The sequence below is a fragment of the Aptenodytes patagonicus genome, chromosome W (genome assembly GCF_965638725.1).
Source record: "Aptenodytes patagonicus chromosome W, bAptPat1.pri.cur, whole genome shotgun sequence".
Classification (NCBI taxonomy): domain Eukaryota; kingdom Metazoa; phylum Chordata; class Aves; order Sphenisciformes; family Spheniscidae; genus Aptenodytes; species Aptenodytes patagonicus.
The window spans coordinates 3763756-3784608 of record NC_134981.1 but is presented as its reverse complement, the minus strand read 5'-3'; the positions used below and the strand labels follow the sequence as shown (position 1 = coordinate 3784608).

General features: G+C 47.8%; 1 protein-coding gene across 4 annotated transcripts in view; it reads left to right on the top strand.

Moving 5' to 3' along the window:
- Window positions 1-20853, top strand: part of LOC143171847 (CBP80/20-dependent translation initiation factor-like) — a 149755-nt gene that overhangs the window by 31900 nt on the left and 97002 nt on the right. For all 4 annotated transcript variants that reach the window (XM_076360940.1, XM_076360939.1, XM_076360936.1 and 1 more), the window contains 3 exons: window positions 2490-2573; window positions 17569-17642; window positions 18541-18645. In XM_076360940.1, coding sequence (XP_076217055.1) covers window positions 2490-2573; window positions 17569-17642; window positions 18541-18645 — 263 coding nt within the window. The remainder of the gene's footprint in view (window positions 1-2489; window positions 2574-17568; window positions 17643-18540; window positions 18646-20853) is intronic.

Below are 20853 nucleotides of genomic sequence, written 5' to 3'. Positions count from 1 at the left end.
TAGAAATAAATTAATAGTCAGAGTTTTACAACCACTTGCACCCTGTCCACACCTCTGCCCGTCTTCAGGACAAAAGCTGCTAATTCTTGTGGCAGCCCATGTACAATTTTTGCATTAAGATCCTTGGTTGCCACAACCGAATCCATCTTCCATTTGTGGAAACGGGATTTTAACTTCCCTCCGTCACCTACCCTGAAAGTAGGAGCTGCTGGGGTTTTTATGACAATGCTAGGGATGCTGCCTTTAAAGGTGGTCAGGTTTTATTTTAAAAGAAAAATGAGTAATAATGAAAGACCTGAACATTGAACACTTCAATTAGACCCCTTTTAGTGGCATCTCAAATGAAGCAGCTCAATGTGGTTGTACCCCAGACCATTGGTGTCTACGTGGAATTAGGATTTCTGTGTGAAACTCCAGCAAAATGCAGTATTTCGTATTTTTAGGGCTGTATATGGGACGAGAAGTGAGGATGGGCTTTTACATAGGTCACCTGCTTTTATCGAGCCATGTCTTAAGGGATGCGTTAGGAAGGAATTATCTGTTGTCTCCCAAAGATATTCATTTTCCCACCTCGTGCCCCAAATTTGTGTAAGAAATAGCCAGGAATTTTTATTTCTGGTTTTCTTTTCCTGGTCACTTCTTATCAAAGCAAGGAATAAGCACTCACATATCCTACAGCTTGCTGGAGTAACCTTGGTGGAAGCCAGCCTGACTGAAGGTGACATGTTCCCTCTTAACGAGAGCTGGAGGAAAACGGCTGAGTTTATGGTGAAGGCACTGGACTGAGACCAAGAAAATTGTTTTTAACTGCAAGGTTCTGCCGACAACTTAATCTTTAACTTTGGGCAAGTTACTTAATCTCTCTGCGGTTCATTTCCTTGCGGCTGTAATAATGTTTTCCCTGCCTGAGAGAGGATACATCCACTCACCCATGTGTGTGAGATGCTCGGATGGTACCACATCCCTGCATAAGTGTTCACCGTGCCGGGGGAAGGAAGGAAAGGCACATTGTGTGCTCCTCCATCTTCCATGCCACTCACAGGGGAGCTGAGTCCATCTCCAGTCTAGAGAATCCCAGAGTGTGGACATTTCCATCATGGGGGTGTCTCCTGCCTTGCTCCCACCAGAAAAAAAGAAAGTCGGAGGGAAAATGCAATTTTCTTTCAGCTGTGGACATAATAATGGCTGAGCTGTACCTTGAGAGAACTTTCCAGGCATGTGGTTGCACTCAAAATCGTTAAAGGAGATATGCATAGGTCTAGCAGAAGGCTCTCAAGCGTGATAGCATCATGAGCTTCTCCAGGTAGGTCAGCAGAGGTGGCAGGAGAGCAATGGGCAGCTCATTAAAGAGCTCGTTAAAGGTGAGGCTGATGTTTCCCATCTGGTTGAGCTAGCATGGGCTCTCCGATGAGGGCGGAGCTGCGCAGGGATGGTGAGCAGGTCTAGTGGTGGCTCTTCCTCTTATTTGTGGTCTGATCCGTACTTGTCAAGAAGCTCTCAGGTAGTTGCTGTTTGTACAGAATTGAGTTTTCATTTTTCTTGACACATCAGCCTTGGTGATGGCATCCAAGTGGTGAGTGTCTCTGGCACAGCCAAGTGCTTCCCAGGATGAAAGACCTCAGAAATGGAACTGGTCACCAAGGTTCAGTATCAACTTTGGGGGGGGGGGGGCAACAAAATGACTTTAGGATTAAGTAGCATCTCTTATGTTTGTTTACTTGATATTTCCACACACACACCCAGTATGATGCAACCCTTCATTTCTTTGTGAGGGGGAGAAACCCCAAATGACCCCAAATTGAATTATTTTGGTGGAGGCACCTTGCTGTCAAACCTTGGGGGAAACAGCAGGTCATATTCCAGAGCTGCTCGCCTCTGCCATGGGCTGTGCTGTCCTGCTGAGCTCCCAGTATGGCCGGGAAGTCCCCTGATGCCCATGTCCTTCACCATGGGGCGAAGCTGGTGTGACAGCAGGGCTGCAGCATACAGCAATGGCCAAACCTGCAGCTTTGAGCTCTGTTTTCTGTTTTGTTCAAAATAGAACCACAGGTTTTTGGCAGCTCGGGCCTCATAGCTCTCCCTGAAGCGAACAGAGTTGGGAAAAGCAGAAAATTCCCAACTTTCCATGGAAGACTCCATGGAAAAGAGTAATCAAGTCAAGCTGCCCTGGTGCGTACCACACGCCTGAGATACCAAACAGCATTGGAGTCTGCGAGGAAATAGTGGGGATGGATTTTATTGCAAAGCATCATTTCAGGTGCCTTCCTGCAATTGTTCCTGCATCTTCCCTCTGCTCACTGTTGGCAGGTGGAGCGTTTGCAAGCCAAAGCCTTTGGGATCATCCTCAAAAAGGGGGGGGGGAGGCGGGCCGCACGCATACAGTGATGCCCGCAGCCAGACGGTGTTTGCTGTGTGCTGTGGACTGACACAGCAGTTTTCCCCAGCCCAGCTATTTTTTTACACAATCCCTTTTTTTATCCCTTTTACAGTGGACGGCGGATTGTAGCGAGCAGCTTGATGGCAGCTGTTCCCCATCCCGAGGGAAGGGCTCGTCGTCTCATGAACACAATCAGGTAGGGGTTGTGTTTAGCTCTTCCTCACCAAACCTTCGCTTTTGTTCTTGTGCTGCCTCATCTGGCAGTGTGAAGCCTGCCCATGCTGCCAGCTTTCCCCCTCCTGTGGAAGGGGAGACGTGTCCCTCTGCTCGGCATCTGAAAGCTCGCTCCCACCGAAACTATGGGAGATGGGCAACATCCCGATGTGCAGATGGATGCTTTGACCAGGAGCTTATTGCTCTGCAATAAAGGGGAAAAAGTATGGAGCGTCCCATTTGTTCCTGAAGAGCTTCTTATTGCCACCTGTGCGAGGGGCCTATTTGGAGCATCAAAGCTGACTTGGAAGTATGAGAGGTAGCTGGGATGAGGGATCTTTGTGTAGCTGTGCTTCTTGGTTATGTGCTGCAGCACAAGGATGGTGTTGCAGGGAAGAGAATAAAATAGCTGAGAGGGTGAACTGGGAGAAGAAGCAAAATTGCACGTGCTGAGGGCCTGTGTTGGGTTTGCAATGACAGAAGCCAGGTGTGAGTCGGTTTTGGCGGTTGTACGTGGTGTGAACATCAGTGAAGAGTATTTACCAAGCGCTGCTGGCATTGCTGGAGGTGGCTTTCTCTCCTCCATGTGATTACCGGTGTGGGAGAGGGTTGGGTAGGGTGGCGGCATGGGTTTGACCATTGTCACGTGGTTGAGGAGCTGCTGTGCCACCATGAGACCATCAACCCTCTAAGAGCAGCGTTCGCCTGAGGAGATAGGAGACCGAGTGGGCTGCAGGAAAGGGTGAAGCGGTGTTTGCAGTTGCTGTGGCTCATGGATGTGCCACCTGGAGAAGGGGCTTCAGGCCGGTGGTTTTGGTGCTCTTGCCCTGCTTGATGTCCTCACGTGTGGGATCTGTGAGAAGAAGCCTGTGAGCCCCTTGCAGGGCAGTACAAGAGGACGTTCTGGTCTAAGCAGTGCGTATTGCAGCTCCCCCATCCCGTTTTGGGCACGGCTTCTCCCACGCAGGGCTGTGCTGGAAGCTGCTCAGCTGCGGGATGGGGGCTCACGTGTCCCCTTCCTGCCATGTGCCTGGATGCAAGGATGCTGAGAGCATCTGTACAAACACCTGCACACAACAAAGACAAGTTCTTGTTGTGTAGGAAGGTGCACGCCGTATGGAGACACTGCTTCAGATGAGCCTCTGAAGGTGCCAGATGAAATTGTGGATTTAATTTATTATAGCTTTGATCTGCTCCAAAATATTCGGCAGCAAAAGCTCGTCTGGGCTGCCTCCCAGCATTGCAGCTGGCTGCTTGAAATTCAGCTGGGAAGCTGGCCTCTTGGGTTGCTCGGGGTGTTAGCAGGACCAGGTGTTTTCCCTGGGGAAGAAGGTCCCTGGCTCTTTACCCAAGGGCTCAGCTGACGTGCCAGTCTCTGGCGGGTACCACAGGAGGATGCAGGAGTCGCACGAGTGATGCTTTCCTGACTCCAATCAGCACAGCCCTGACACCTTCCATCTACCTTGTGCCGTGCTCGCTTTTGTTTCAACTTGTGGGGTTTTTATTGTTTGTTGTTTTTTTTTTTTTTCCCTGGGCATTAAACCTATTTGATCTCCTCCAGAACGGAGTTTGTTTTCTATATACAAATAACATTCACTGATGCCCAAGCTGTTTTCCCTGCGTTTGGGCTCTCTCCCAGCCTGCAGCGGAGCTAATAATTATCTCTCTCCATGTTGGGCTTCCTTTAACAGCAAGTAACAAATTTTCCTTGGCACCAAAGAGGAGCTGCAAGCTATTGTTCTTCTGTCCAGGCAAGCGTTTCTCTTGCTGTTACTGATATACGAGTGAAACGCTGCTGGTGAGGACTAGGTTCAGTTTATTACCGTTTCTGGCTGGTTTTTTTTCACTAGTAGCTTTAAACACGAAAAAAAGAAAATTCATTAAGAAGGTGTTTGTCTTGAATGTAAATTATCAATCACTCTTCAAACCTGCTAAGGAAAAAGCTGGCTAATTATTTCCCAAAGGTTGTTAAGGGTTTTTTGTTGCAATTTTTAATGGATTTTGAGGGTTTTGTTTGGAAAATTGAATTCCTGTTTTTCCTATTTTATTTCCAGCTGAGATTGCTGCATTGCTGGTTGTGCAATACGCACCAGTCTTAGTTGAAAAATACTTGGATGTGAGATTTCTGCTGGCTTCAGCTACTGGAAAAATGTGGGTTATGTATCAGTGACCATGACACGCCTCACACAGTTCTAACCTGATGATCAGAAAGGGCATTTATACGGAAATTCAGGTTAGTCCTGGAAATATATTCAGCATCTGGTTCCTTTTCTGCGAAGGCAGAGTAGTCCAGGGCCACATTTTCAAAGAAATTGGCTTCCTAAAGGTTATAGGGGAGCCCAGAGTGAAGCTGACTTTCCCATGCCTGAAAATCCCCCTCTGCATCCCTAAGTACCTGATACCTTTGAAATTCTTGTCTCTAGGATCCAGCAAGGTTAAGGCAAATAAAAGAAAGATTTTTTTGTGTGTGTGTATAGGTGTATTATGTATTTATATAGACATTTATATATAATATGTGTGTATATAAGCATCCACAGGATTTTGTATAAGTGTGGGGCTGAGAGCAATTCCTGGATAACTTGCAATTTAAGGGTAATAATAAGGTGTCTTGATGCAACCTGCAGTCCAGGATATTCCTAAATTGCTGTTTTTCCGACATTGTTGGGTATCTCTGGGAAAGACCACCCCATACTTGCCCTGTTCTTGCACTGCTTGGTGAGACATCTGCTATTAGCAGCTGTGGGAGACTATATGGGGGACAGTGCCCGTAGGCTGGCACTTGTGCATCCCGTACAAAGCAGTGGCTTAAAAAATGGAGAAAATTCCCCCTGGAAACCTTTTACTGTGGTCTTTCCAGTTCTCTGGGCAGGTGGCTGCCTGAAGATGGTCTGCTCATGGAGGATCTCATGAGATACATTTCATGAACTCCTGGTGCGCTGAGAAAATCCTGGCCTCACAATTACATTCAGCTCATCTATAATTCTCCTTGTTTCCTACTGTGAACGCTTTCGTTTGCTGCATGGCATTGCCGTGCTTCGCTAAGCCCCGCTGCATTTGAGCGATACCCCCCAGAAGGTCTGGTAGCACCGTGTGAGCCTCTAGGGTGAAGACCACTCCATCGAGGTACGCAAGATACTATCTGAGCACCATATTACCTCTAAATGAGGAAAGTTTAGATAATGGAATCATTTTAAATCTTTTTATGTTTGGATTTTTTTTTTTCTTAAAAGGACCCAGTGGGAAGATTTTATATAATACTTTATTTGCATTCCCCCTGTGAGGCTGTCACAAGTAGGAAGCTCTTTGATATATTTCTGAGAGCAATTCATTAAGTAGAAGACTTCTGGTATGGTATGTATTTAGAGAGCCAGCGGAGCTCTTGGTACATGAAAGGTCTAGCAGCAGCTCCATCCCAGGCTCCCCTTATGTAAAGGGCATTAATAAAAACCAGAGCAACTCTGCAGGTTTGTCCCATTTCTCCAGGCGGTGGGAGAGGGAGAGCTGAAAATCCTCCTTCCCGGCCAAGTCCATCCCTTCCCCCATGGTGGCTGGCTGTCACCCATCATCACCAAGCAAAAGCCTGTGTTGTTGGCAGTAAATGGGACTGCAGTTTATTTTACTGCTTATTTGCATGTGTGTCCATGTCCCACCAGGTGCAGCAGGGACTTGTTGTGTGATTGGGGACCTCGGAGGCTTCTCCAGTTGATGGTCATGTTGCCTATCTACTGAGCAGTGAAGGAGCAGGCAGGGTGTGTGGATCACATCTGGCTTATCCTACACCCTGCTGGTAGCACCCTTCTGCTGTCCTCCCTGAGGAGCTGGTGGTGGAGGAGATGACTCGGTTTGCCTTCCCATTAAGCCAGTAGAAACAGCAGCACGCCTGTGGCAGGCAGAGGTGGTGGGTTTCCAGCCTTGGGTGTTGGTTGGAGATGATTAGCTGGCCGTTGGTTGGAGATGATTAGCTGGCCGGGGTCAAGACCATCCCAAGGGCTGCGCTATCAAGTTAACAGCATAAGATGTTGAGTGTCCTGCGCTGTTCGGTAGCGTGGAGATGTAGAGGGCTTTGCAGGGATTGTGTGCCTTTGTCACCGAGCCTGGCACGTCCTGCCAAAGGGTGTCTGAACCCAAGCCCAAGCCTTGCTGATAAGGAAAGCATGAGAAGGTCCCACAAAATCAAATGTAATATCGCATGAAACTTTATCTCTGATGTCTCCGTGACTCAAAGAAGCACAGTGCTGTGCTAGCGCCAAAACGTTTCCAGGCAGGAGATGCTTCGCGTCGTGTGAGCTCAGACTGTAGGCGAAGGACATCTGACCTGCCTGCATCTGGGGAGGTGCAGCCGGGGGAGGTGTCTGACTGCTGTGCGTGGGGTGGGAGCAGAGCAGATCCACTTAAACCTTTCAGGTCCCTCTTGCATGTGTCTCACCTGAACCCTCCCGATGACTTCCAACCATGTGAAGTCATGGCTGGAAAAGCTGCTACGCTGCCAAAGCCAAGGCAATAGTAGGGATGGGGTGATGTGTGAAGGTCATCTCTTGGGAACCAGCAGATTTCAGTGCACAGTGGAACTTAATTTTATAGAAAGTGGAAAAACCAAAGTATCAGTGCAGATTTCTCTTGCAATTCCAGAGATTTTTTTTGCGGGCATCAGTGCTGCTTGACCGCCTGGGGTCAAACACCAGGAAATCCTCCCTGATGGATGCTGCAGAGGCAGGTGGCAAGGGATCACTGTCTCGGGCAGTGGCCGCGTCACTAGGTCCAGAGTTGGACTGAGGCTCCTGCAACCAGCACCGCCGTCATGTAAACTTCTCAAGTCGGCGGTGAAGTCGTCCGCTTGCCGGCTTAAATCCACTGACATCAGCAGGCAGCGTGTAATGCTCCAAATCCTTGGCTAACCAGATCAGTGCTGGAGAGGGGGTGGGTGCTGCTTGCGAAGAGGCTGGCAGGATCTCCTGACCGAAGAGGTAATTCATTTCCCCATGCTGGTAGACAGCCTTTGTCTGGCTTTAGTTGCCCATCCTTGGGTCCGGATCTGAAGCACAGTGATTTTCTTGCTCAGCAAAACGTGAAGGATGATCCTGGGGGCAGTTTGGGGTTCTCCATCTCACCGACCCGCTTGTATCATAGCCCAGGGCCAGTTTGTACAGTGAACTTGGTTGAGGTTAGCCAAAGAAGAAGACCTGTTGGAACAAGCGGGTGCTGGCAGATGCTGCAGTCACCATTGTCTCGTTTCCAAAAGAAAAAGAGAAAGCGAAAGACAGGGAGTTACTTTGAGGCTTTGCTAGTGAATACAGGTTGGTGTAGCCCTTGCCTGATGGAGGCAGAAATTAAATCTTTAAGTGGGGTGACCTGCCCGTGATCAAAGAGCAGCTCTGAGAAAACCAGTCGCTTAATGGTTTTCTGCCTGTAATTGCTGGGTGACGCTCCCTCCATGTAGTGAATGCAGCCCTGTTCAATTGTGGTCAGAGAGGACTGCTGAGAAAGAAATCAAGTCCTTTAGCTAATATATAGGTTTAACTTTCTCTGGGACTTCTGTTCGGAATACACCTCGTGAAGCAGCACCACCCCTCGTGAAACAGACACCTGCTTGAGTGTCTGAAGATCTGGGAGTGAAATGCTTCACTGCTTTGCTGTCTGATTTAGGAGAACTGTTGCTGCTTACAGAGGACGGAGGAAGGTGTCTTCTAGGCCTGGTGTCACTAGTGACTCATGTGGGAGGACATCTTGTCACCCTCAGTTTCCATTTGTGTAGAGCAGACAGGGTGATGCCTGTCTGCCCGTTGAAGGGAGAGCTTCCCACACTCCAGTTCTGTGAAACTTGCAGTAGCTGAGTTACCTTTGAGGTCTTCATTCTTCTTCCAGATTTGGTTGAATAGGTCAACAAGTGCCGCAACTCTTGGCAGGGAAGGGTTGATGTGAGCCATTTCCTTCAAGGCTCGGGCGGGGGCTTGCTGCTGGGTTTCCATGGCATGTCTGAAGTTCTTGGTGCCATTCTGGGTGCTTTCAGTGTGCCTTCTCATCCTCATCCATGCACATAAACGAGCTAGCTAATACATCCTTGGCTAACACATCTCTTCTGGTGTGTCTGGATGGAACACAACCGCACAGGCTGGGCCCTTTCATGGGGAGTCCAGAATGATCTTGTAGGCTTAACCTCCTACTTCCAAGCCCATCAGGTCCTTTGGTCCTGTATTGTGGCACAGCTTTAGGTAAAACCTTACTTTTCCTGGTGGGAGAAGAGCTCCAAGCGATGTTTGGTGTCCCTTCTGCTGTGCCTTTACCTAAGCAGTGAGCAGGTACTGTACCAGATTGGAGCGGGCTGGGGACGGTGGACATGGACCAGGGGAGGGAAGGAGCAGAGCCAAAGTGGTTGGGTTTTCTGCATGATATTTTTATAGGGGCAAGTTTTTTGTTTTTCTTATAGTTTTATGCAATACGTTAAGAAGAAAGAAGCTGGAAATTTGTCCCTACTAAAATGTTTAGAGTAATCTTATATTTTTTTGTAAAAGGTGCTTTTAAAATTAGTGAAATAATTGTTTTCATATAAATCATTGTTTTTCCATGGGAAAATTGGAGTGGTTGTTCTAGAATAAGTCTAGAAGAGCAGGGAGATTTTGCATTAAATACTTGGAGTCCGGTGTCAAAATTCTGCATAACTGCAAGATTTAGCTGCAGCACATGAAAACCTCTGCTGTGGAAAAATCTCGGAAAGGACCTTTTAGATGATAGCTGTCTTCTCTTCTGACTAGGATTAAGACTCGAAGTTTGGGAGTCATTTGAAGGACACCCCACAGCTTGGTCTAGGGAGCTCCTTGTAGGTGCCGTGGTGGAACAGTTGTTAAAGCTGGGGGGTATCTCAGAGGCTCTTGTGTCCTGAGAAGCCCTCTAGCTTTCTGTTGTCTTTCCTTTTCCTCTGGCCCACCTTAGGCTGTGAATGCTGTACATTGAATATTGAGATTTTTACATACAATTGAACGTGAATCCCATCAAGAATCCACTGATGTCTTCAGGCCACTTAAAGCTAGTGGCATTGCCATGCTTGGTCTACACCTCTATACGCAGCCAACTTCACCCATACTTATCGTCACTGAGAGCAACCACGTAGGTGGTCACCGTGTTTCCGTTTATTGCCTGTGCACTGGAGAAAGTTGTCTCCTTTTTCTGCAAATGGGATTTTGAAACTTGCACTGAAGCAGCAGAAAGTATTAACTCTTGAGCTGGCAAAGGGAGCGGGATTAATTAGTTCATGCCTCAGAGAGCTAGCTGTGAAGGTAGAAATTGCAGTGTAAGTGAAACATACGATTATTGCTAATTAAAATGCAAATGTTAGATTTGACAGCTAGTTTCCAAAGGAGGGTGGGTGGCAGTGTTAATGTGCGCAAGCCTCACTGTTCCCAAGAGGGTGCAGAACTTGGCCAAAAGGTTTGGCATGGATGAGAACAGCTGCTGGGAATCAGTCTCTGGAGGGGGTGACGTTTCCCTCCAAGCCCCAAAGAGTGGCTCAGAGGTCCCATCTCCTGTTGGTGAGTGTAGACCATGAACTGTAGGTGGAGGAGCCCAAATAAGAGCTGGGAACAAGAGTTCAGGGGTTGTTTGGGGTGTTGGGAGAGACTAGGGGAGTCTTGGTCTTTTGAGGGCACAGCAGAGAGTAACGGGGCCAGGTGATGGGGGATTGGGTTGGCAGGCGACAAGGGCATGGGATGGAGAACTTCGTGCATTTACAACTGTTTCTTCAGCTTTTGTCAGAGCTGCAGACAAATCTGTTCCTTCAACATGCTGAATTACTTTAGCAAGAGCACTGTGTGGGAGACATGTAGGTGGCCATGCTGTGGGATGGAGGGTGAGCAGTGCCGCGTTTCACCGTTGCGGAGCCACAGCTTTCTGCTGAAGTCCAGCTGCCTGTATGGGTTTGGGATGGGGTTTTTATGGTTTTTGCGATGATGCTGATGGAGAGTTTTTGTTGCTCAGTTGTTGTTTTTTAGGGAACGATCGTTACCTGCATACTCTCGCCCGCTCCTCCTGCATCACCCATGAGGTTGGTGTGAGCTTCCCTGCTCCCGCAGCAGGGAGATCTGCAGAGAGGGTTCATTTTAGCACAAAAGGGCTTTATTAGAGGACACAAAGCCACCAGAAATGTCTGGGAGAGTTTCTGGTGGATGTATTTCTGTTCTGGAGATCTGAACCGCCGACAGTAAGGTAGCAGTTAAAAGTTGTTCATCTTTGGCAATTAATCAGAAATTTAGGTAAAATATTGAGCTTGGCTGTGCTGCTGAGTTTGAACATGAGTGTATTAAGGCCATACTCGGTTGGACTGTTTCAGCTTCAACAGAAGTTTCAACAATTTTTAGTTCAGCAATTTTTATTTTTAAAATAATTTGTTTTTAAATATAAATATTAATAGGGCGTGATAAAGATAAGGAATGTGAACAGGGAAAAGACCCCAGGCCATGAGCTAGAGCCAGGAGACAAGCTGATTTAGTGGGAGGGTATCTGTGATTTTTATCTAACTGGTTCGTGCCGTATCTGCTGGCTTGTCTCGGTGAGTTTGGACATTGATGCATGGTGGTACCAATCTCCCCATTTCTCACAAGGGTTTTATTGTGGCCAGCCGCGTTTCTGGAATTTGCATAACCTCAGGTTGTCTGCGGTCAACCACAACCAAAAGTTGGGTCAACTGAATATAACCAAGTGGTGATGTTTATTTTCAGTGTGTCTTTTAAAGCGAAGGGTGCATATGCTGACCTGGTCCCATGTAGCACTTGGCACAGAAATTTTTCATACGTGGATGAACAAGACGTTCAGTGTGTAGGATACGGTAAATTGGTAATTAATCCTTCGAACATCTAGGTGGTGAGGGTTCATTTCTCCCAACCACCTTTTCAGTTGGTGCGCATCTTTCCCACGTCAAATGAGATACTTCTCACTTCTCAGGATGCCCGCAAGACTGGCTCTTCCCCAAGGCTTCCCAAAGTGGCCACCGGCCTGTGTCTCACAAGTGGCATCGATCAAGTTTTTTTTCCCTCCATGCCAATTTAACAACTCCTTTAACTTTGTGGCACTCGGTATTTCTCAGCCATCGGGAGATTCAGGTCACAATGTGGCGAGGAGGGAAGAAGGTGCTTTCTGCTGTTGGTGTAACATCTCGTGGGAATAACCACAACCTCTCAAATTTCATCTATACACAACTTGAAAACCAGTTGACCTCCTCTTTTGAAGTCAGTACAGATTTTGGGCTATAGCAACCGCAGTATGTTTGAGCTTGCTTGAGACTTGCTGGGTTTGAGGATGGAGAACGTGCAGCTGGAGCAATGCAGAAACTGGTACTGATGCATTTTGCTTCCAGTCCCTCGCATTGGGTAAACACTTAGATGTTTTACATGTGCTAAGGTCTGTGCTGGACCACTGGGTAGCATCACCTTAGATAGCTTAGGGTCTGCTGTGCAGCTATCTCCGTGCCCCATCCAACCCAGGTGGCAGTGGTGGAGCTGGGACCTGGTCTGTGCCCCCAGATTAGTGACCTGGACTTGGCTGTTGTGTGCAAAGAGGAGTTCACGCCTTGCTCTGCTGGTGAGTCCTTCTGGCTCTTGAAGGCCAAGGTGGCTCTGCCCTTAGGCTGTGGCAGTGTCCACAGAGACTCAGGTAGTCCCACAAGGATGTTTGAGACATGAGAAGTCCTCTTTTAAGTGTCAGCTCTCACACCAGTCCTGAAACGCATGCTCCCCTTTGTATTTCCGAGATTTTCAGAGTCCTTGAAAGAGTTGAATATTCTGCAGTCTGTGATTTCATGTTTTTTTAGTCATCTTAGGTCACTTCAGAGGTCTTTCCTAAGCCTCTGAGCAAAGCTTTTGGAGCAATTACCCTGACAATATCCACCTTTCTCCCCAAGCACCTGGTGGGATGTTTGGGTAGATAGGGCTGGTCGGGTGAGTTATTCTGGTTTTCAGATGACTCATCTTGCCCTGAGGGCTGCCGGCTGAACAAGAAACCTGCAGGTTGCTTGACAGCAGAACAAGTGTTAGAAGAATAAAGGAAAACATTGGGGACAGCTCCTTAATAGGCAAAAATAGTTATTTGTGCAACGTGTCTTCTGGCGAACTCCAAGTGTTTTCAGGTATGCGAGTAGCTGGATTCCAACGGTGGACTGAGCACAGGGAAAAACTGACTGAGAAGTTGATTTGGGCTTGGGAGGGGAATTAAGGATATATAAGCAGTTTTAGAGGATGTGGGGTTGCTGAATATGCATAATTAATCCTCATGAAGTTAGAGGAGGTACTTACCTCTACTTATTTTTCCCCATGCATAGACTAGAGCACTAGAGCCAAATCTTACCTTCATTGAAGCCTCCCACAATGTCATCCCTTTGCAATGTGTAAATAGAACATGTTAAAAGGACTCCAAGAAGGTCCCATGCATGGGCATGGTTTTGTAGGTGCTTGCACGTGTGGTCTGGGAGCTGGAGCTCTCCTGGCTCACTGGGTCGGTGGTTTTTGTGGGTGCGGGACGGCGTTGCCCTTGACTAAAGCGAGCTGTTTGTTGTTTCCAGGAAGACTGGGATCACAGCAGCAGTGGGAGTGCAGGATCCCGGCCGGGGTCGGGCTCCAGGCGTGGGTCTGGATCCAGGGCTGGCAGCCGCGGGAGAAGCAGCCAGTTCAGGCAATCCACCAAGGTATACCTGGTAGCGACGTGCTGAAGTCACGTCCTTTGCTTGCTGTTTATCGGAGGCATCCTCCTAATGGCGTGTTTTGTGTGTGTGTCTACACATAGGGTGTGAGTGCATGTCAGTTATGATGGACACCTCAGAGACCTACTTAATTCATGCATAATGTGTGACCTGGCTGCTGAGGGCTGTAGCCCTCAAGAAGTCCATTGAGGTGTGCCGAGTGCCTTAATATTGGGAAAGAAGTCCCTAGTCAGCTGGTTTAGTGCAAAGGAAATTAGGCTTTTTTTGGGAAATTAAGAGATGTCTAATTATTTTTTGGCAAGTCTTCATTAGAAGTTGATATGTGAGTGGGCACCACATAGATGGTGTTAAATGGTGACCTTGAGTCCAGCTGCTTTCTGTGGGAGCGGTAAGCAGGGCTAGATGGGGACTTACCTTCCTGCCCTGCAAAAGACTAAGAATTTGCATTTGATTTGGTTTTAGGTCCATTCCTTGAACTCAGACCAGGGACCTCTTCTGCGTGTTTTAGTCAGCCTCTGTCCTCTCGGAGTTGTTCTGCTTTTGCACACGTGAGCACTGGTTGTGCCAGAAATGGAGGACGGACTCTGGGAGATTTGGGGCCAGTGGTTCAAGTCCTGGTCCATTCATCCATCTCATCCGTCCTGGAGAGCTTGAGGAAATAGTCTGTCCTCCTGAGCCATGCTGTGGTGGGAGAGGACCTGCAGAACCATGTCGTTGCTGGAAAGTGATGGTCCTTTCCGGGAGGAGCGAGACTCAATATACCCCTTTTTCTTTGAGCAGGGATAATAACGTCTTCCTCAAAATGTCTATAGATTTCTTATGAAAACTTGCAGTTTTCAACAAGAAAACCTTTAATCAGAGCCTTTTCAGACAGTTCGGTGTCTATCTATCTCTTTTGTTTTCTACCAAAGTGCAGCCAGGGGTTGTAGGCAGCTGAGAAGGAGGAAAGGTGGGGGAATCTTCTCAAAGGCAGAACTGAAAAATGCTTAAGAACTAACACATGCCGCAGGATAATCCCTGAATTTATACCACGGACTCAGCCGACCACTTGGCATTGTTCTGCATTAATGCTAAGCACAGCAATGAGCTAACGCTGTTGCAATCGTGTGACGAAGAGCATGATTTTGTATTTGTAGCGGTTTGCTGGAGGATAGTAATGAGGAGCAGTGAGAGGAACCAGTGGGATGCTGAGCTGGGCTTTGAAAAGCTGCTGCGTGCATGCAAATGCTGACTTTGTGGGGAATTTGCTGAAGCTGCATGCATGGATAAACAGTCAGAGTCCATGCGGCCGGTGGCGTGGTCTGTCCTGTTGTGCGGGCAGCCGCAGGGGTTGGGCGGCGGTGGATGGAGTTGATGTGTGCTCACAGGGGCTGGAGGACAGAGGTTATGGACCTGCATTTAAACCCTACTGGGTGTAGGATCGGCTTTACCGGATCTCTGATCATTCTGGGTATTTATGTCGTTCTTGTCAGTGTGTCTGTCAATCATCATTCCTGGTAGCTTAATTAATTTTCAGCAGTACTAACCCCTTCGCGGTGAAAATTATTATCTAAAGCTGAGGGTTGGGTCATTGGGAGCTTCAGGTTAAAACTGCTTACAGTTATAATTGCAGTCCTGGGGGAACTGACAGCAAGTCACTTCTTTTCTTAAATACATGCAGTTTTTTCTTTTGTCCCTGGACTTGAGAATTGGCTTTTTTAAAGTCTTATTGTTAAGTCTTGGTACCATGCTGTGAGCATTTTAGTAAGTGCCCTGCAGCTCAGGTTCACTGGGGCAGCAAGCACACTCCCTGCCTTGTGAGTTGAGACAGAAACCGGTTATAGAGACAGGTCATCGAAGATCAAAAGGACATCTCGAAATGACTGTAGTGACTCATGACTTAATGACAAGTTGCATTATTGTTTGGCCCCGGCGCCGTCTTTATGGAGTCTGGCTAATGCTTGGAGTGTCCCCGAGAGGTCATGGGGACATCGTCTAGGAGGACCAGGAGTTGCAGCCTGGTTTGGGTGGGAGCATCCAACCGCTGCCTAGAAGCTTGCACCCATCTGACGTCCTGCACTACCTGAACCATCGCTGCAATTTCCCCTAACTGCTGGGATCAGTGCCAGGGCTGACCTGCCTGTGCTCACCGGTATAGCACCGATGAGCTGATGCGCCGAGGAGATGCGGGGGAGCTGGGTGGGACAGCTTGTGCGGGCTCCGCTTACGCCGTGGATTAGGAGGTGTTGGTGCCAAGGCTCTCCCTCCACATCCAAACAGATTTCAAGCCGAGCATCGGACGGTAATTGCTAGACGCTTTATTTCAGGGCTCAAGAAGGGGCTCTGCAGAAGCCCTGTACCAAGCTGAATTTGGGCAACAGCTTTAGGACACAACCTGTTGCATTAGAAACCCACGTTATCTTAAATTTTTGCTGTTTAGTATCTTTGTCGCTGATTTGTCTAAGCCTCATTGCAACTGGTTACACGTTCCCAGTCTTTCTCCCTGAACCCAAATACGTTACTCTTAGGAAATCCTATTGTAGCTGGCTCATTGACAGGTTCTTAAAATATCCCATGTCCATAGGAAATGGAAAGGGAACTGGATCTGCCTGCAAGAAGAGGTATCTCTTCTTTGGATGATAAAGACCTGCACATGTATATTTTCATTGTACTGCATGAGGATGCTTCTAAGGATTTAGAAAACTAATTTGTCTCCTTGGTGGGAGAAAATTTTGCTTACATTTGCCTAAAATAAAAAGCTCAGCTTCCATAACTGATCATGAGAATTTTATATATTTCTGGTAGTTTGTTTCTGTGCAGAGACATGTTGACCTGCAGATCCCCGGAAGATAAAATCATAGTCCATAGACCCCTTGGAGGAGGCAAAAAAGGGAGCAGTGGGGCTGCGTTTGGAGTATCTGATGTCTAAATTGGTTGTTGTGGTGGGAATGGCTGCGAAGTGTGACCATCTGTAGCGTGCACCGAGGATGCGCGTCCTGCTCGTTGGGAAAAGATTGCTCACTTTATGGGCAGATTGAGGTCTGGACTGCATTAAGAAATGGTCTATTTTTTATGAGTTTTTAGTGTCTCAGTTATTATTAGTAATATTTGAAAATGGCAGAAATTATAGGATGGGGAATATATGGAAGCCACCTTCTCCAGCACGTGTTTCACCAGAGTGGGACCATTTGGGCTGAAATAAATAATCTGAATATATGCAAGATGATGAATAATCTGAATATGTGTAAGAAATGTTGGGGAAAAATTGGTAATATGGGATTCCCTATTTGTAGTGCATTTACGTGTCCATCCCATATGAGTCTGAGTCAAATCTGATTTCTTGAATGATCTTGAATGGCAAAATCCAACCTGCTTTACTTCTTCGCCTGTAAAGGGTGGAAAGGGCAGCCCTCTTTCTGCAGGCTGATGACTGTAAAGGGGCCATGAAGGCCAAGTGTGAGGTCTTTGCTTTAGATGCTCTTGCTTCAGGTCACCAGTTTTGCCAAAAGCAGCTGCACGGGGGAATTCAAGGTGCTTTGCGGTTTGCCGGAGGTTTCTCATAATTCCCACCTGATTATACTGAGATGCTTTTGCTTCTCAGGGGAAGGAACCGTCACCTTAGTGTTGGTGGGACGTGTACCAGAATAACCGTGTGAACTCATTTGCCGGTGTGCGTGGCAGTGGTGGCACGGTGCAGGGTTCTGACGTCCCCCGCCTGTTATTAGAGCAAGGAGAAGTCATGCCGCCATGACTCCTTGAAGAAGCAGGACGGCTTTCCCCGTCCTTATTGGCAGGCTCTGGTGAAGAGTATCTCCATCCTCAGAGATACTCAAAAGCCATCTGGATGTGGTCTTGGGCACCTGGTTGTAGGTGGCCCTGCTTGAGCAGGAGGGTTGGACCCTCAGAGGTCCCTTCCCACCTCAACTGGTCTGTGACTCTGAAGTTGAGTGTCTTCATGGCTGGGATGTCAACCTGCCCACTGGACCTTGGTGGGTCTTGGAGGTTGTGGATGGTGGGGTAGGAGGACAGGGCTGGAGTCAGAGCTGAGCCTATGTGTCGTCTGCTCCATGTTGTCCACAGCTTTGTGTCCCCAAGGCTGAAACTATGTCACTCCTTGCCTTCACGGTGCACTACGAAAGTAGCGGGCAAGGGGACTCTGCGTTGCAGTGAGCTTGGATTCACACAGGAGCGGAGGAGCCCACGTGCAGAGCCGGGACACCTCCGCGGCTGGCAGCAGGAGAGGCTGTGGCAGGCTGTGCCGTGGTCCGGATAGCGCTGCGTGCCTTCCAGCGAGTAACCGCCTTTCCCTCCCTCCTAGAATGGCAACAAGGAGAGCTCCCTTGACATGCTGGGCACGGACATCTGGGCTGCCAACACCTTTGACTCCTTCAGGTAAGCCGGTTTTAAAACGCTTTGAGAGAGATGGACTGTGCCCTCTCTTAGCCTTTGCCCACATGTCCATCCTGCCGGTACCCAGGCACCGGTGAGTACCCTGCCGGTACTCATGTCGCTGTTCCTCCTCCTCCCCGTCCCCATTTAGCCCGCAGCACTACACACAATCGATCGACTTAAAGCATCCTACGTGCTTAGGAGAGGCCGATGGATGGGTTTGCAGTCCAAACATCTGAAGCCGATACTTGATGTAATTACTTGTAATCATCTGAGAGCTGCGCAGGCAGGACTTGAGGCAGCTCTGAGCTACTGCTCCAGGACTTCTTTCTTCCATTAATTGGTGGTGTGATCATGCGTTGGCTTCACAGCTGCTGAGAAGAGCTCTTCAGCTGCTGCTTCAATGCAGGGAAAGTGGTGAAATATGCTTTCTGTCCAGTTTTATGCATATCTCTGTGCCTGGAGCACTGCAAGAGTCTGCAGGGGTTGAGTTCCCACCTGGGACTTGCTCCAGGCTGTTGGAGCGAGCAGGTTTTGCAGGACCAGAGAGAACATATCCATTGCATGGACCAGACCACCACCTGTTATGATACCCCCTTGATACAGAGAGCAAGTATAGTTAGCAAGGTGTGTGCTGCATCATGCTGCATCATACATCAAAACTAGGGGCTTAGTGCAAGCAACAGGAGCTCAGCATCTCCAAAAAACCAGAAGAAATTAAAAGAAACATGATGGAGCAGCGTGAAGGTTGGAGGCCTGCATCTGCGGCAGGGAGCAGTGCCTCCAGAAGTGCCAACTCTCCTTGTCTGCAGGCTCTGATGTGCCCTCTGCTCTTCAGCTCGGTGGTGTTTAATTAATAGTGGACTTTCTTTCTTTGTCTTTCCCTGTTTTTCTCTCCTAGTGGTGCGACGTGGGACTTGCAGCCTGAAAAACTAGATTTCACCCAATTTCACAGGAAGCTGCGAAACACCTCCAAACACCCGCTGCCTCAAATAGACAGAGAAGGGTGAGTGCCGTGTGTGCAATACCGTGCTCTTCAGCAAGGTCTCTAACTTCTCCCTTGCAGAGGGAACGCTAGCTTGGTGGCATGGCTCACGTGGAGGACATGGGGAAGAGGTGCTGGACCATATACGGGGTTTGAGGATGCCACGATCGGTCTATCTGACTCCTCTATCATCTGGTTCTGGGCTGGAGCAGAGCTGCTCGCTGTATTTTGCATTGCATCAGTCTTTAAACCATGTTGGATCCAAGCCTCCTGGATCCAAGCCTCCTGGATCCAAGCCTCCTAGATTTAAACATCTCTGAATATTGGAGGAAAGATCCTGGCTTAGTGCTGATCTCAATTACAGTTCCCAAAAGCGACAAGGCTTCTGCTGTTCTCCCCAGCAAGACTTCAGGGAAGGAGAGAGCATCAGTGTGATCCAAGTGTTCATCCCCTATCTGCTAGCGGTAAAATGTCTGCTAGCTGTGAAAATACTAAGCAGCTTCTTTTGGTGGTGACAGCCTCTAGAGGCTTCCACAGTATCGCTGGATTCCTCTTTGGTTATTTGGTCAAGCCAAATAAATGCATACTGACACCAAGTGGTTCACCGATGTTGCTTAGATGGACATCACTGTTTCTCCGCAGATTCTCTGCAGGCTGAGAAACAATCGTAGCGTGGTTTTTCCTCTCCTTATCGTTCAGTCCTGGTGCTTAACGCACTGGCAGTGCTATTCAGGGCTGCAGGCAGTATTACCTGTCCTGTTATCCCAACTTACGACAAGGCTTCAACTCATCCCTGACGCAACTCACTGCAAATCTCGGCTAAAGAAAAAATAGAGTAAGAACTCCATAACCACATTTTATCCCATCAAATTTTTGCCATTTTTTCCTAGGCATTAATCATTTCCTGCCCATAGAGGAAGGAAAAAAAATCAGAACGGGTCTAAAAGATGGGGCTGAGAAGATTGCAGGTGATTTCTCATTGCCACGTTGTACGTAGGGATGGGAATCCTCTTTCAAATAAGTTTTTTCTGTTGACAAGTTGGTTTTGACAGAGTACTGGCCAATGCCATAGGCTTCGCTGGGCGTATCTTGTTGCAATCCCAGCCCAGTTCAACATCTGCAGGAGGCTCCTGTACCGTATAGTGACAGGCAGACACTCGCACAACTGTAGAAGGCTATTTTCTGCGCTCTAAGTATTTACTGCAAGTATATAAACAGCAATTTTCAGAATATTTGGAACAACGCTAAATTTCCAAGTCACTTAAGTGCCTTCGTCATGCTTACTCCCATTTCTACAGATGGTTTTGAAAAACGGGATGAAGGGCCCTCTGTAAAATAAGATATAACGTGCTCCCTGGTTGATGGCACTTGCCAAGATGATCCTACCAGCGCCACCTGCTACGTATAGGGAGGATGCAGCAGGGTCTGCTTTATGGTCTGCCTCCGGTTCCTGGTGTACTGTGAATGCCCAGGGTGCAAACAGGTAGAGAAGGCAGTATGGAGATGAGATATTTAATCACTCCTAAATATTACAGCTGTAAAAATGGAATAAGAATGACTGTATATGCAGAAAAGTTAAACAGATGCCATCAGCACAAGCAGTGCATCTCCCAAAATACAGGTCATGTAAGTACCCTGCACTAGAATGGAGGAAGCGCAGATAAAACTGGTTTTATTTTTTAACTTTTAAAGTTGTCTCTGTTGTGTGTTCATCAGCCAAATCCGTGCTGAGCGCCATTCAGCTTGCTGAACCTCCCAGAATCTTCACCTGCTAGCTAGGTGTTTTCCCTCTTGCTTGAGTGGAGTTTTTTAACATGCTAGCTGTGCAATGAAAAATTTAATAGAAAAAAAAGGGGAAGATGCTGTTCAGAATGTGTTTTCTACACTTTAAGTACCAAAGAGACCATTTTGTTGCTGATCACTTGCCCAAGGCTGGCCATGTGGTTGCATCCAGTTGATTGACCTCAAGTGTCCTTTGCTTGGCTGAAGCGTTTTCCTCCAGGAAGACATCTGATTTTATTTGCAGATACTGAGTTTGGTGGTATGATGAATAATCGAAGTGGAGTGGTTAAGGAAAACCAGGGAACTGTACCTCGTTTCTGACCTGCATTTGTCTGCCTTTAATTTCCAGTGTTAGCTCTTGCTGTGCTTTTGCTCTTCCAGTTCAAACAACCTTTTGTAGCTGATATTTTCTCTTCGTTCCAGGTATCTCCCAAGCCCATGCATCAG